The 15881-nt window shown below is 41.2% G+C and overlaps 1 protein-coding gene across 6 annotated transcripts in view; it reads left to right on the top strand.

The window, feature by feature from the left end:
- The window catches only part of LOC115198640 (lysine-specific demethylase 5A), an 83940-nt gene that overhangs the window by 10151 nt on the left and 57908 nt on the right, over positions 1 to 15881 (top strand). For 4 of the 6 annotated variants that reach the window (XM_029760727.1, XM_029760726.1, XM_029760725.1 and 1 more), the window contains exons 5-6: positions 3646 to 3831; positions 12665 to 12743. In XM_029760727.1, the coding sequence (XP_029616587.1) occupies positions 3646 to 3831; positions 12665 to 12743 (265 nt within the window). The remainder of the gene's footprint in view (positions 1 to 3645; positions 3832 to 12664; positions 12744 to 15881) is intronic. The other 2 variants (XM_029760724.1, XM_029760728.1) reach the window with 2 other exon arrangements.

Raw genomic sequence — 15881 nt, 5'->3', positions numbered from 1 at the left:
TGTATTTGACAATGCCATGGTATAAATGTATCATAGTTTTCAACTATGTTCTTCGTAGCTGTCTATTTACCACCGCAAACTGATGCTGGCGCTAAGATCACGTTCAATGAGTTGTATACGGCTATAAGCAAACAGGAGAACACTCATCCAAGTGGCCATGGGCTTTAATGCAAGGAAACTAAAATCCGTTTTACCTCATTTATACCAGCATGTTAACCTCTTACATCTAGCGGAACATCTGCTCCAATATCCAATGATGGGCGTGGCGCGAAATACAAATTCCTCTAAAATCCGAAAACTTCCATTTTTCAAACATATGACTATTTTACAGCTATTTAAAGACAAGACTCTCGTTAATCTAACCACACTGTCCGATTTCAAAAAGGCTTTACAGCGAAAGCAAAACATTAGATTATGTCAGCAGAGTACCCAGCCAGAAATAATCAGACACCCATTTTTCAAGCTAGCATATAATGTCACAAAAACCCAGAAGACAGCTAAATGCAGCACTAACCTTTGATGATCTTCATCAGATGACACACCTAGGACATTATGTTATACAATACATGCATGTTTTGTTCAATCAAGTTCATATTTATATCAAAAACCAGCTTTTTACATTAGCATGTGACGTTCAGAACTAGCATACCCCCCGCAAACTTCCGGGGAATTTACTAACAATTTACTAAATTACTCACGATAAACGTTCACAAAAAGCATAAATTATTTTAAGAATTATAGATACAGAACTCCTCTATGCACTCGATATGTCCGATTTTAAAATAGCTTTTCGGATGAAGCACATTTTGCAATATTCTAAGTACATAGCCCAGCCATCACGGTCTAGCTATTTAGACACCCGGCAAGTTTAGCCTTCACCAAAATCACATTTACTATAAGAAAAATGGTCTTACCTTTCCTGTTCTTCGTCAGAATGCACTCCCAGGACTTCTACTTCAATAACAAATGTTGGTTTGGTCCCAAATAAGCCATCGTTATATCCAAACAGCGGCGTTTTGTTCGTGCGTTCTAGACACTATCCCAATGGTAAATCAGGGTCGTGCGCATGGCGTATTTCGTGACAAAAAAATTCTAAATATTCCATTACCGTACTTCGAAGCATGTCAACCGCTGTTTAAAATCAATTTTTATGCAATTTATCTCGTAACAAAGCGATAATATTCCGACCGGGAATCTGCGTTTCGGTAAAAAGAGGGAAAAACAGAAAGGCGGGGGCGGCCAGTGCACGCGCCTAAGCCTTTTGTCTGCTGATAGACCACTTAGCAAAAGCGCTCGTGTGTTTCAGCCAGGGCTTTGAATTACGTCATTCAGGTTTTTCCCGGGCTCTGAGAGCCCATTGGAGCCGTAGGAAGTGTCACGTAACAGCAGAGATCCTTTGTAATGAATAGAGATGACAAAGAAGGGCAAGAAATGGTCAGACAGGGTACTTCCTGAACAGAACCTTCTCAGGTTTTTGCCTGCCATAGGAGTTCTGTTATACTCACAGACACCATTCAAACAGTTTTAGAAACTTTGGAGGGTTTTCTACCCAAAGCTAATAATTATATGCATATTCTAGTTTCTGGGCAGGACTAATAATCAGATTAAATCGGGTACGTTTTTTATCCAGCCGTGAAAATACTGCCCCCTAGCCATAAGAGGTTAATTGTCCAACCAGAGGGGGGAAAATAAATCTTGACCACCGTTACTCCACACAGAGATGCGTACAAAGCTTTCCATTTGGCAAATCTGACCATAATTCTATCCTCCTGCTTACAAGCAACAACTAAAGCAGGAAGTACGAGTGACTCGGTCAATAAAAAAAGAAATAAAAAAATGGTCAGATGAAGCAGATGCTAAGCTACAGGACTGTTTTGCTAGCACAGACTGGAATATGTTCTGGGATTCTTCCGATGGCTTTGAGGAGTACACCACATCAGTCACTGGCTTTATCAATAAGTGCATTGAGGACGTCGTCCCCACAGTGACTGTACGTACCCCAACCAGAAGCCATGGATTACAGGCCACATCTGCACTGAGCTAAAGGGTAGAGCTGCCGCTTACAAGGAGCGGGACTCTAACCCGGAAGCTTATAAGAAATCATGCTATGCCCTCCAAACAGGCAAAGCGTCAATACAGGACTAAGATTGAATCGTACTACACCGGCTCCGATGCTCGTCGGATGTGGCAGGGCTTGCAAACTATTACAGACTACAAAGGGCAGCACAGCCAAGAACTGCCCATTGACATGAGCCTACCAGACGAACTAAATTACTTCTATGCTCGCTTCGAGGCAAGTTACACCGAAACATGCATGAGAGCATCAGCTGTTCCAGACGATTGTGTGATCTCACTCCATAGCCGATGTAAGACCTTTAAACAGGTCAACATTCGCAGGGCCAGACGGATTACCAGGACGTGTACCTCGAGCATGCGCTGACCAACTGGCAAGTGTCTTCACTGACATTTTCATCCTTTCCCTGTCTGAGTCTGTAATACCAACATGTTTCAAGCAGACCACCATAGTCCCTGTGCCCAAGAACACTAAGGTAACCTGCCTAAATGACTACCAACCCGTAGCACTCACATCTGTAACCATAAAGTGCTTTAAAAGGCTGGTCATGGCTCACAACACCATTATCCCAGAAACCCTAGACCCACTCCAATTTGCATACCGCACCAACAGATCCACAGATGACGCTATCTCTATTGCACTCCACACTGCCCTTTCACACCTGGACAAAAGGAACACTTATGTGAGAATTCTATTCATTGACTACATCTCAGCGTTCAACATCATAGTGCCCTCAAAGCTCATCACTAAGCTAAATACCCTTGGACTAAACACATCCCTCTGCAACTGAACTTCCTGGAGGACTGCCCCCAGGTGGTAAGGGTAGGAAACAACACATCCCTCACGCTGATCCTCAACACGGGGTGGCCCCTCAGGGGTTTGTGCTCAGTTCCCTCCTGTACTCCCTGCTCACTCATGACTGTATGGCAAGGCATGATTCCAACACCATTAAGTTTGCCGATGACAAAACAGTGGTAGGCCTGATCACCAACAAACGACGACACCTTGTGGTGCCAGTACAGCAACCTCTCCCTCAACATGATAAAGACCAAAGGACATGATTGTGGACTACAGGAAAAGGAGGACCGAGCAGCTTCAAGTTCCTTGGCGTCCACATCACCAACAAACTAACATGGTCCAAGCACACCAATTCCGTCGTGAGGGCATGACAAAACCTATTCCCCCTCAGATCCTCAAAAGGTTCTACAGCTGCACCATCGAGAGTATCCTGATGGGTTGCATCACTGCCTGGTATGGCAACTGCTTGGCCTTCGACCACAAGACACTACAGAGGGTGGTGCGAACGGCCCAGTACATCACTGGGGCCAAGCTTCCTGCCATCCAGGACCTATATACCCCATTCGGCGCATGTGACAAATACAATTTGATTTGAAATGTTACTACTCCCTGCTCTATTCAACCACTCTCCAAGAATCTATCAACCAACACCTTACATCTGCCACAGTAACACCTACCTTACCACCAGGTTGTTTTGAAGTGGGTAAGTAGGCCTTCTCCTTCCTCTGTTGCTGACTTTTAACTCTGCTCCCTACCCTCTCTCTCCCCCTCAGAGTATCCACCATCTGTACGAGGAGGGAGATGACGGAGAGGTGCAGGATGAGGGCATTGGGGAAGAGGAGGAGGATGAGGATGAAGAGAACCGAGAGAGGGACAGCCTGAGTGACGGGACTCAGAATAAGGACTGCCCGCTCCCTGAGCGACGCTCCCGCCGTCTGAAGTCCGAGGTCGGTGATGAGGTGATCACTGGAGACTGTTTTTATATTTTATTTTATCAGTTTCATTTTGATTTCACATGGTGATTTACAAACAATTATCTGCATCTTTACACGTCTCTTTTTTGCTTAATGCAACCGCTGTGTCAGATTTCAAAAAAGCTTTACAGCGAAAGCACTCTTTGCAATCTGAGTACAGCGCTCAGTCACAAAACCAAACCCGGCAATTTGTGGAGTCAACAAAACTCAGAAATAGCATTATAAATATTCACTTACCTTTGATGATTTTCATCGGAATGCACTCCCAGGAATCCCAGTTCCACAATAAATGTTCATTTGTTTTGATAAAGTCCATATTTATGTCCAAATACCTCCTTTTTGTTCGCTTTAACCTCTCTAGGGCAGGTGGCACCAAATCGTCCCACCTACGTAACAGCCAGTTGAATCCTGTGGCGCGATTTTCAAATACCTTAGAAATGCTATTACTTCAATTTCTCAAACATATGACTATTTTACAGCTATTTAAAGACAAGACTCTCGTTAATCGAACCACACTGTCCGATTTCAAAAAGGATTTACAACGAAAGCAAAACATTAGATTATGTCAGCAGAGTACCCAGCCAGAAATAATTTTTCAAGCTAGCATATAATGTCACAAAAACCCAGAAGACAGTTAAATGCAGCACTAACCTTTGATGATCTTCATCAGATGACACACCTAGGACATTATGTTATACAATACATGCATGTTTTGTTCAATCAAGTTCATATTTATATCAAAAACCAGCTTTTTACATTAGCATGTGACGTTCAGAACTAGCATACCCCCCGCAAACTTCCGATGAATTTACTAACTATTTACTAAATTACTCACGATAAACGTTCACAAAAAGCATAACAATTATTTTAAGAATTATAGAACTCCTCTATACACTCGATATGTCCGATTTTAAAATAGCTTTTTCGGTGAAAGCACATTTTGCAATATTCTAAAGTAGATAGCCCGGCATCACAGGGCTAGCTATTTAGACACCCAGCAAGTTTAGCACTCACCAAAGTCAGATTTACTATTAGAAAAGTTTAATTACCTTTCCTGTTCTTCGTCAGAATGCACTCCCAGGACTTCTACTTCAATAACAAATGTAGGTTTGGTCCAAAATAATCCATAGTTATGTTCCAACAGCGACGTTTTGTTCGTGCGTTCAAGACACTATCCCAATGGTAAATAAGGGTCACGCGCACGGCGCATTTCGTGACAAAAGATTTCTAAATATTTCATTACCGTACTTCGAAGCATGTCAACCGCTGTTTAAAATCAATTTTTATGCCATTTTTCTCGTAAAAAAGCGATAATATTCCGACCGGGAATCTGCAATTAGGTAAACAGCCGAAAGAAAATACAGCACGGGGTCGACTCGGGCATTCCTTTGTCCTCTGATCGGCCACTTGGCAAAGGCTATAATGTGTTTCAGCCAGAGGCTGCCTCGATATCGTTCAGCTTTTTCCCGGGCTCTGAGAGCCTATGGGAGCCGTAGGAAGTGTCACGTTACAGCTAAGATCCTCACTCTTCAATAAACAGAGACAAGAAGAACGACTCCTTGTCAGACAGGCCACTTCCTGCATGAAATCTTCTCAGGTTTTTGCCTGCGTTATGAGTTCTGTTATACTCACAGACACCATTCAAACAGTTTTAGAAACTTTAGGGTGTTTTCTATCCAAAGCCAATAATTATATGCATATTCTAGTTACTGGGCAGGAGTAGTAACCAGATTAAATCGGGTAAAAAAATGTATCCGGCCGTGTAAATACTGCCCCCTAGCCCTAACAGGTTAATGTAATGGAATGATCTTTTCCTCTTGTGTAATTCAGAACAGTCTATTTCTTATTACAAGTGCTGTAGAAAGTTAGGTTGGGGGTTGTAGTTTATATGCTGCTAATTGAGATACTGTGCCCAATACTTATCTAATGTATGGATATGCCAGGGTTTCCGTTTGGAAAATGTAGCGCCGGACATTTGACCAGCAGCATTTTAAAACTTCTTAGGGATGGTCCCCTTTTAAAAAAATGTTTTGCCTAAAATGACATACCCAAATCTAACTGCCTGTAGCTTGGGCCCTGAAGCAAGGATATGCATATTCTTGGTACCATTTGAAAGTTAACATTTTGAAGTTTGTGGAAATGTGAATTGAATGTAAGAGAATATAACACAATAGATCTGGTAGGAGAAAATACAAAGAAAAAAACAACCGTTTTTTTCTCCCCTACCATCTTTGAAATGCTACAGAAAGGTCCAACGTCTAGCCATCACTCTGGTTGTAAATCCGATTGTGTCCACAAAATGGCAGCAGTGTATGTGCAAAGTTTCAGACGGATAACTTGAAGTATGAGCAAACTACATGACATTTAGTGTGAAATCACCAGGTACATTTGGGCAAATCGTGAAGGAGACATTTACATTCATATTCTTATAATTTGTGTCGCACAAGGTTAGCAGCTACATTTTGTGACATATGGGTTTCTGCTCATTGGCTATCTCGCTAGCTTTGTTTGACCCCGATTGGTCGATCAGGTGAAGACCGCCCGCATCATCGGCGTGCCATGAAGGCGTCGCTCTCTGACCAAACTTGGTGTCCTATAGGATATACTAAACCCCTAATGATATAGCGAAGTCTGGTTACGTTCTAGGATTTCTGAGGAATGCATACTAATGTGATTTGACTAGTTGAAACCATGTTTAGGGTTATATTTTCACAAATTTGCAAATTGAACGAATGGAAATACAAAATTGATCGTGCATGCTATATGGACCTTTTTAGGATATGAAAAAGGATTTTATTTAACAAAACACTTCAGGTTATTTCTGGGACCCTTTAGATGATAAATCAGAAAGATTTCAGAATTTAAGTACACATTTCACCTTCAGAGGTGAATTTATCAAACCTATCATGGTAAAAAAAAGTGTTTTGTTGTTAGGAGCTCTCCTCAAACAATAGCATGGCATTTTTTCGCAGTAATAGCTACTGTAAATTGGACAGTGCAGTTATATTAACCTGTTGGGACTAGGGGGCAGTATTTTCACGGCCGGATAAAAAACGTACCCGATTTAAACTGGTTACTACTCTTGCCCAGAAATGAGAATATGCATATAATTAGTAGATTTGGATAGAAAACACTCTGAAGTTTCTAAAACTGTTTGAATGGTGTCTGAGTATAACAGAACTCATATGGCAGGCCAAACCTGAGAAGATTCCTTGCAGGAAGTGCCCTCTCTGACCATTTCTTGGCCTTCTATAGCCTCTTTATCGAAAATAGAGGATCTCTGCTGTAACATGACATTTTCTAAGGCTCCCATAGGTTCTCAGAAGGCGCCAGAACGGGGAATGATGACTCTGCAGTCACTGGGCGAAAAACAGTAGGGCTTTTGGAAAGTGGTCGTTCTGAGAACAATGACACGGGGGCGCGCGTGCATGTGAAGACTCCATTTTCTATTTTCAGTGTTTGAACGAAAACAAGGTCTCCCGGTCTGAATATTATCGCTATTTTACGAGAAAAATTGCATAAAAATTGATTTTAAACAGCGTTTGACATGCTTCGAAGTACAGTAATAGAATATTTTGAATTTTTTGGTCACGATACGTGCCGGCACGTCACCCTTTGGATAGTGTCTTGAACGCAAGAACAAAACGCAGCTATTTGGATATAACTATGGATTATTTGGAATCAAAACAACATTGGGTGTTGAAATAGAAGTCCTGGGAGTGCATTCTGGCGAAGAACAGCAAAGGTAATCCAATTTTTCTTATAGTAAATCTGAGTTTGGTGAGTGCCAAACTTGGTGGGTGTCAAAATAGCTAGCCATGATGGCCGGGCTATATACTCAGAATATTGCAAAATGTGCTTTCACCGAAAAGCTATTTTAAAATCGGACATAGCGATTGCATAAAGGAGTTCTGTATCTATAGTTCTTAAAATAATTGTTATGTTTTTTGTGAACGTTTATCGTGAGTAATTTAGTAAATTCACCGGAAGTTTTCGGGTGGTATGCTAGTTCTGAAAGTCACATGCTAATGTAAAAAAGCTGTTTTTTGATATAAATATGAACTTGATTGAACAAAACATGCATGTATTGTATAACATAATGTCCTAGGAGTGTCATCTGATGAAGATCATCAAAGGTTAGTGCTGCATTTAGCTGTGGTTTTGGTTTTTGTGACATTATATCCTAGCTTGAAAAATGGGTGTGTGATTATTTCTGTCTGGGTACTCTCCTGACATAATCTAATGTTTTGCTTTCGTTGTAAAGCCTTTTTAAAATCGGAGAATGTGGTTACATAAAGGAGTCTTGTCTTTAAAATGGTGTAAAATAGTCATATGTTTGAAAAATGGACGTTTTGGGATTTCTGAGGTGTTTGTAATTCGCGCCACGCTCTATCATTGGATATTGGCGAGGCGTTCCGCTAGCGGCACATCTAGATGTAAGTTAAAATCAAAACTAAAATACATGCCAATGGAGCCGATAGTCTCTCCATGAATTAATATCCTAAAGTTAAGCAACCCAAACTAAATTATCTTCCTATCTTCTCCTGCTGGCCCCCCTCCTTTCTTCCTGCTACTCCCAAACCCTCAAGGTTTCAGCAGTGCGGGGGAGGACTTCTCCGTCTGCCCTAACTTCTATCTGTTTGTCACTCTTTTCTCATAACAGTCAGTATCAAATATGGGTTGTTTCCAAATATTAACTAAATGTCTCACTGTCTCCCTTGTTGCACTCCTGGATTTTTAGAAAAATCAACCTGTCTATAGTCTTAATATCAAGATTATTCCATAGCTACTTAAATTTATCTTGATACCCTCAATGATCCTGGATCACCTACAGATGTCATATATTCTTGTCCTGTTGGCTTAGAATATATACTAAATACTTGACATAAGTCTACCATTATTAAACTTTTCTTGCTAACTCAATAACCTTGTTCAATAGCATATATAATAATACTATTATATCAATTCCACAGCCTTGTTGTGTTAAATCTCTTCCTACTACCTAAAGGAAAATACTTATCTAAATAATGTATAAAAATACTACTACTGGTCACAAAATAACATTTTTGTACCCTTATCGTTCTCGGAAAATAGACTTAAGGAAGCCTACGCTTAGTCTAAGGCTTTGCCCTTTTAGTCTTCTCATTGCTTCAAATTATCAATTGTGTCTAAGATTTTTAACTCCATCATAATTATCAGTTATACAGATTCCCTTAAAATTAGTATTACAAATGACCTTAAATTCACTCTCCAAATGGTTTCTCAATGTGGCTGATCAGACCACACAGGGAAGCCACCATAGAAGTCAAAATTCATACCACCCTTTCTTTTTAAAAAATTTCTTGCAATTTCCCCAAGAGTGGCGATCAAATTTTCTACTCCTGTCTGTTCTTTCTTACTTTTATTTTCCTTGCCATTATGCTCATGGTGTATAGCATACCTCTTTACTTCGGCCAATGTGGTTATTCTCCACCCTATCAGTCTCTTTTATGATTTGGCAAATTTCAGGCTTCATGCCACTCAAGAAGGTTATTTTTAACTGTGGTAAGGTCCGTCGTCTCCCTGTCTAGGATCTACCAGTCCACTATTAGCATTGAACACGTCTCTCTAAATACTGGCTTACTGTTTCCCCATCCCCTTGTTTACACTCATGTATCTTTGAAAAGTCCGCATGTCTATGGTAATAGTCCCTAAGATTATTACAGAGCTGTGTCAATTTGTCTGCATAATCTCCATCTCCTGCCCATGGTAAAACCGGTTCTCCTCCTTGCCCTGGAACCCAGGCTCCCTTCACTGCTGCCCAGTCTTTCCCCACTATCTGTCGGACAGCCCTTTCCAATTCTCCTGTATTTAGTTTAAAACTCTCGGTCAGTCCCTCCATATCTCTCCTAAACCCTTCTATTCCTGTTTTTGGATGTACTATTCCCTCAACTGCTCTTGCGACATCTCTCTGAGTCCAGGATCGATACACTTGTAAGGTATCTGATTGATCAGCTTCGCCTGCCCTAGGATTAGGAAGCTCTATGAGAGGACACTGATCCTCCTCCCAATCTGATTGAACCTCCCTCAGCCCTGGCTTATTATATGGTGCCAGTCACTTTTAAAGGTTAGACTCTCTTGGTTCTGGCTCTTCTTTCCTCTCCCTGGCTATGGCTTGCTCTCTCTGTTCGTGTTCATATCTTTCTCTCTTTCTCTCCTTTGAGGATTTACCACCCATGTTTGTTCAATTACTGTTATGCTTATTCTCACAATATGTGTGTACTTACTCAATTACTACATTTATTTTCTAATATGTATTCTCACTTTCTATGGGTGTAACCTCCTTCCTCCTTTTTGGAATAATCAGACCTATTTTGCGCGCCTCCGGTAGACCTCGATTATCCCCTCTAAAATGTATTTTGACAGGCGATCTATATTCATACAAATTATACCCCTGACCTACGTTCTTATAAATGTTATTATATTTCGCCTTCGATATTATGTTTTCCGCCTAATATATTATTGACCAGTTATCGTTTAGGTCTCAATATTAGCTCCAATTCTCACAATCTATGTGTGTGCTTCTACTGTTTTCTCACTTACTCCTGTTAGGCAAGTTACGTTAGTCTAGGACTATCTTTATTTCGCCTTCTACATTACGTTTTCCGGCTACTGTACTTCGACCAGTTTTACTGTTAGGTCTTACTGTTAAATACTGTACTTCAACCAGTTTTACATTTAGGTCTTACTGCAACCAGTCTTATTGTTAAATACTGTACTTCAACCAGTTTTACATTTAGGTCTTACTGCAACCAGTTTTACATTTAGGTCTTACTGCAACCAGTTTTACATTTAGGTCTTACTTAGATCTGTGACCCAGTGCCGCCAACACTAACATAGATACTTTTGTCTTAAACTTTCTCTACATTAGATTATATGGACGGTTTACCTGATACAAATCTTACTTTTTGTTAGTTTTACAGTTAAAATCCTCCCTCACATTTATCTTGACCAATGCTTAATAGGAATTTAATCCAGTCCATTCTAAGTACATTTTTAGTAAGTTTAGAATTTAACCCCAAACTAATGAATAAAGATTACTGACCTTATCTTGCAGCTGAGAATTCAATGTAGGTTGGATCTCGTCACCGCTTCTGTCGCATACCAGTTTGCCACTGGCCTGTAAAGAACCCACAGAGAGAGGCCAGGTCTTTAATCTACGGATATTTCATTCGCCCGTGCCCGGTTTCGGTGTCTCCCTGGACCAACAGGAGCAGATATTGAGTTCCGAGCTCGAAGGACCAATTGTTAACGGAATTTTATATCTTAATGATAATAATTAGCAATCAATAAGCCTTGACTAATCCCCAGGGTTTGTAAGACACTGGGTTAATAATTAGACAAGGACTCTGCAAAAGGTCTTGTACAGTTTATTCAGAGAACGTTCTGCCTAACATACACAAAGATGTTCATTTTATCCTCTCTCCGCTTACGCACACACATCCACACCCAAAAGTAGATAACCTATGCACACATATACGCACAGACAGTAGGTGAACAGTATCTCTTCCTTGACCTGCTACCACTGTTCCAGCACTGCCTGTTCCTTTCCCCATAGATTAGGAGAACCTTGAAGGCTCCTCCCGGTATTTCACACACCCATGTCTAGACTTGATGGGACTAACGTTCAGTACATTGACTCAGTTTTTATCCATGCTACATAACTACTAATTCATAATGGATTATTGATTAATTTACCTTCATTAGATAATTCTCTTATCAGCTTGTTAAATCATCACCCGTTTGGTGAAGTAGGCTATGATTCGATGCTAAATTAATATGCACCGCATCGATTATATGCAACACAGGACAAGCTAGATAAACTAGTAATATCAACCATGTGTAGTTACTAGTTATGTTTGATTGTTTTTTATAAGATACGTTTAATGCTAGCTAGCACCTTACCTTGGCTCCTTGCTGCACTCGCATAACAGGTAGTCAGCCTGCCACGCAGTCCCCTCGTGGAGTGCAGCGTAATCGGCCATGATCGGTGGCCAAAAATGCCGATTACGGATTGTTATGAATAATTGGGGCCGATTTCAAGTTATCGGCTATTCCGATTAATCGGTCGACCTCTAATCGGTACGCATGTGATGGATAAGATGCATAACGAATATACTGTACACGTGCTAATTTTCATTCCACAACAGTATGCCAATAAACCTATAGACCGACGAGCATTATTTCGCAATGATTTTTAAAAATGTTTTATTATTCCCCCGGAAATTTGCCAGCGCCAATTTTATCGGCTTTAAAAAAAAAAAAATCTGCCAGAAGCCTGCTATTTCAGGTTAACGGAAACCCTGCTAGAGGTGGTCCAGTGAACTTACTGTATGGCAATTGTTTTGTGTATTTTGGCATAAAGACATCCAAATTACATGCAATATACAGCAACAAACAAAAAGCCTACAGAAGTATCACCATGGATTCATTGATTATCCAGGCCCAATATCACATTACTGTTGTTGGCTACCTTTTTAATTGAACAGCGACCCAGCTTCTGCCTCTTCATCATGTCCTAGATCCCCCAGCTGCAGTCAGTAGAACTCTCCAGTCAGTGGTTGATGTTTGTCATTCCAACAGGATCTAACTGTTTCCTGGACATCTCTCCAGGACTCAGCATCTGAAATAGACCCTATTCTCTATATAGTACACTACTTTGGGGCCTGCATAATGCTCTGGTCAGAAGTAGTGCACTATATAGGGAAAAGGGTAACATTTTGGACTCATCCCAGGAACGTTCCCTGATGTTGTATTATGTTTTTGTCTCCTCTCCTAGCGGGAAAACAAAGAGCCCAAGACCATGCAGATCTTTGGCAGTGGTCCCAAGATGGTTGGTTTAGAGATTGTACCGGCTGGTAAGGAACTTAGCAAGTATTTATTTGACTTCACTTATCCAGAGCAGATGCTGCAACGACAAGTGTGTTCATGGATTTTTCGACGATAGACACTCTAGTGCAGGCCGCGTAAGCAGTTTATCGGGACACCTAATTCCAAGCTATACATTTTATTCATATTTAAAAAAAAATTAATAATAATAATAATAATATACATTTTCGCATGTTAAAACGTTTTTGTGTTTTTAAATAACTTAAACCAGATATAAAGTATGTCGGAAAGATACATGCCCTATACAGTGCATTTAGAATGTATTCAGAACCTTCACATTTTTTTCACTGATCTGTGGAAGGGTGCCTAAACATTTCTGCAGCTTTGAAGGTACCCAAGAACACAGTGCCCTCCATCATTATTACATTGAAGAAGTTTGGAACCACCAAGTGGTAAAGGGCCTTGGACAGGGAGGTGACCATGAACCCAATGGTCACTCTGACAGAGCTCCAGAGTTACTCTGTGGAGATGGAAGAACTGTCCAGAAGCCAACCAGCTCTGCAGCACTCTATCATAATGGACTGATTGGTGGAGTGGACAGACGTAAGCCACTCCTCAGTAAAAGGCACATGACAGCCCGCTTGGAATTTGCTAAAAGGCATCTAAAGGACTCTTAGACCATGAGAAACAAGATTCTCTGGTCTGATGAAACCAAGATTGAACTCTTTGGCCTGAATGCCAAGCGTCACATCTGGAGGAAACCAGGCACCGCTCATCACCAAGCCAATACTGGGGCCCCTCAGGGGTGTGTACTTAGTCCCGTCCTGTACTCCCTGTTCACCCACGACTGCGTAGCCATACACAACTCCCAACACCATCAACAGTGGTAGGCCTGAACACCGACAACGATGAGACGGCCTATAGGGAAGTCGGTGAACTGGCGGTGTGGTGCCAGGATAACAACCTCTCCCTCAATGTGAGCAAGACAAAGGAGCTGATTGTGGACTACAGGAAAAAGCGGGCCGAACAGTCCGCAATTAGCATTGACGGGGCTGTAGTGGAGCGGGTCGAGAGTTTCAAGTTCCTTGGTGTCCACATCACCAGCCAACTATCATGGTCCAAACATACCAAGACAGTTGTGAACAGGGCACGACAAAACCTATTCCCCCTCAGGAGACTGAAAAGATTTGGCATGTGTCCCCAGATCCTCAAGGTTCTACAGCTGCACCATCGAGAGCATCCTGACCGGTTGCATCACCGCCTAGTATGGCAACTGCTCGGCATCTGACCATAAGGCGCTACAGAGGGTAGTGTGTACAGCCCAGTACATCACTGAGGCCAAGCTTCCTTGTGGAAAGCCCATAAAATTGTCAGTCTCCAGCCACCCTAGTAATAGACTGTTCTCCCAGCTACCACACGGCAAGTGGTACCTGAGTGCCAAGTCTAGGACCAAAAGGCTCCTCAAGAGCTTCTACCCCCCCCTCTTTTGTACACTGCTGCTACTCGCTGTTTATTATCTATGCATAGTCAGTTCACCCCTACCTACATGTACAAATTACCTCAACTAACCTGTACCCCCGCACACTGACACTGTACCTGTACCCCCTGTATATGGCCTAGTTGTTCTTTTCTTTTTTATCATTTTTTTACTTTAGTCTATTTGGTAAATATTTTCTTAACTCATCTTGAACTCCATTGTTGGTTAAGGACTTGTAACTAAGCATTTCATGGTAAGGTCTACACTTGTTGAATTCGCCGCATGTGACAAAGTTTGATTTGATACCATTCCTACGGTGAAGCAGCGTCATGCTTAGGGGATGTATTTCAGGGGCAGAGACTAGTCGACCAGTCTGGATTGAGGGAAAGCTGAACGGAGCAAAATACAGCGTTTCCTGACAACCTGCTCTAGACCTCAGACTGGTGTGACGGTTCACCTTCCAACAGGACAACGACCTGAAGCACACAGCCAAGACAATGCAGGAGTGGCTTCGGGACAAGTCTCTGAATATTCTTAAACAGCGTTTGACATGCTTCTAAGTACGGTAATGGAATATTTTGAAATGTTTTGTCACGAAATGCGGTCGCGCGTTACCCTTCGGATATTGACCTGTACACACGAACAAAACGGCGGTATTTGGATATAACTATGGATTATTTGGAACCAAAACAAGATTTGTTGTTGAAGTAGAAGTCCTGGGAGTGCATTCTGACGAAGAACAGCAAAGGTAATCCAATTTTTCTAATAGTAATTCTGAGTTTAGGTTGTCCCAAACTTGGTGGGTGTCAAATTAGCTAGCCGTGATGGCCGAGCTATGTACTCAGAATATTGCAAAATGTGCTTTCGCCGAAAAGCTATTTTAAAATCGGACACCGCGATTGCATAAAGGAGTTCTGTATCTATAATTCTTAAAATAATTGTTATGTATTTTGTCAATGTTTATCGTGAGTAATTTAGTAAATTCACCGGAAGTTTTCGGTGGGTATGCTAGTTCTGAACATCACATGCTAATGTAAAAAGATGTTTTGATATAAATATGAACTTGATTGAACAAAACATGCATGTATTGTATAACATAATGTCCTAGGAGTGTCATCTGATGAAGATCAAAGGTTAGTGCTGCATTTAGCTGTGGTTTTGTTTTTGTGACATTATATGCTACCTTGAAACATGGGTGTCTGATTATTTCTGGCTGGGTACTCTGCTGACATAATCTAATGTTTTGCTTTCGCTGTAAAACCTTTTTGAAATCGGACAGTGTGGTTAGATAAAGGAGAGTCTTGTCTTTAAAATGGTGTAAAATAGTCATATGTTTGAGAAATTGAAGTAATAGCATTTCTAAGGTATTTGAATAACGCGCCACGGGATTACACTGGCTGTTGCCAGAGAGGTTAAAATCAAATTTTATTCTACTTTTCTCGTAAAATAGCGATAATATTCCAACCGGGCAACGTTGTATTCATTCAGAGAGAGAAAGAAAAACATGGAGAAGTCTCGTGAACGCGCATCTCAGTCTCACTGGCTGACCACTTACAAATTCTGCTGCTGTTCTTTGCCCAGAGACAGCAGACAACCCATTCCACTTTCTGGCGGCTTTAGAGAGCCAATGGAAGCTTTAGAAAGTGTCACGTTACAGCACAGATGCTGTATTTTTGATGGAGATGCAATA

Source organism: Salmo trutta, chromosome 8 (assembly GCF_901001165.1).
Source record: "Salmo trutta chromosome 8, fSalTru1.1, whole genome shotgun sequence".
Lineage (NCBI taxonomy): Eukaryota > Metazoa > Chordata > Actinopteri > Salmoniformes > Salmonidae > Salmo > Salmo trutta.
The sequence above is the reverse complement of the archived record's forward strand: the minus strand, read 5'-3'. Positions and strand labels throughout refer to the sequence as shown.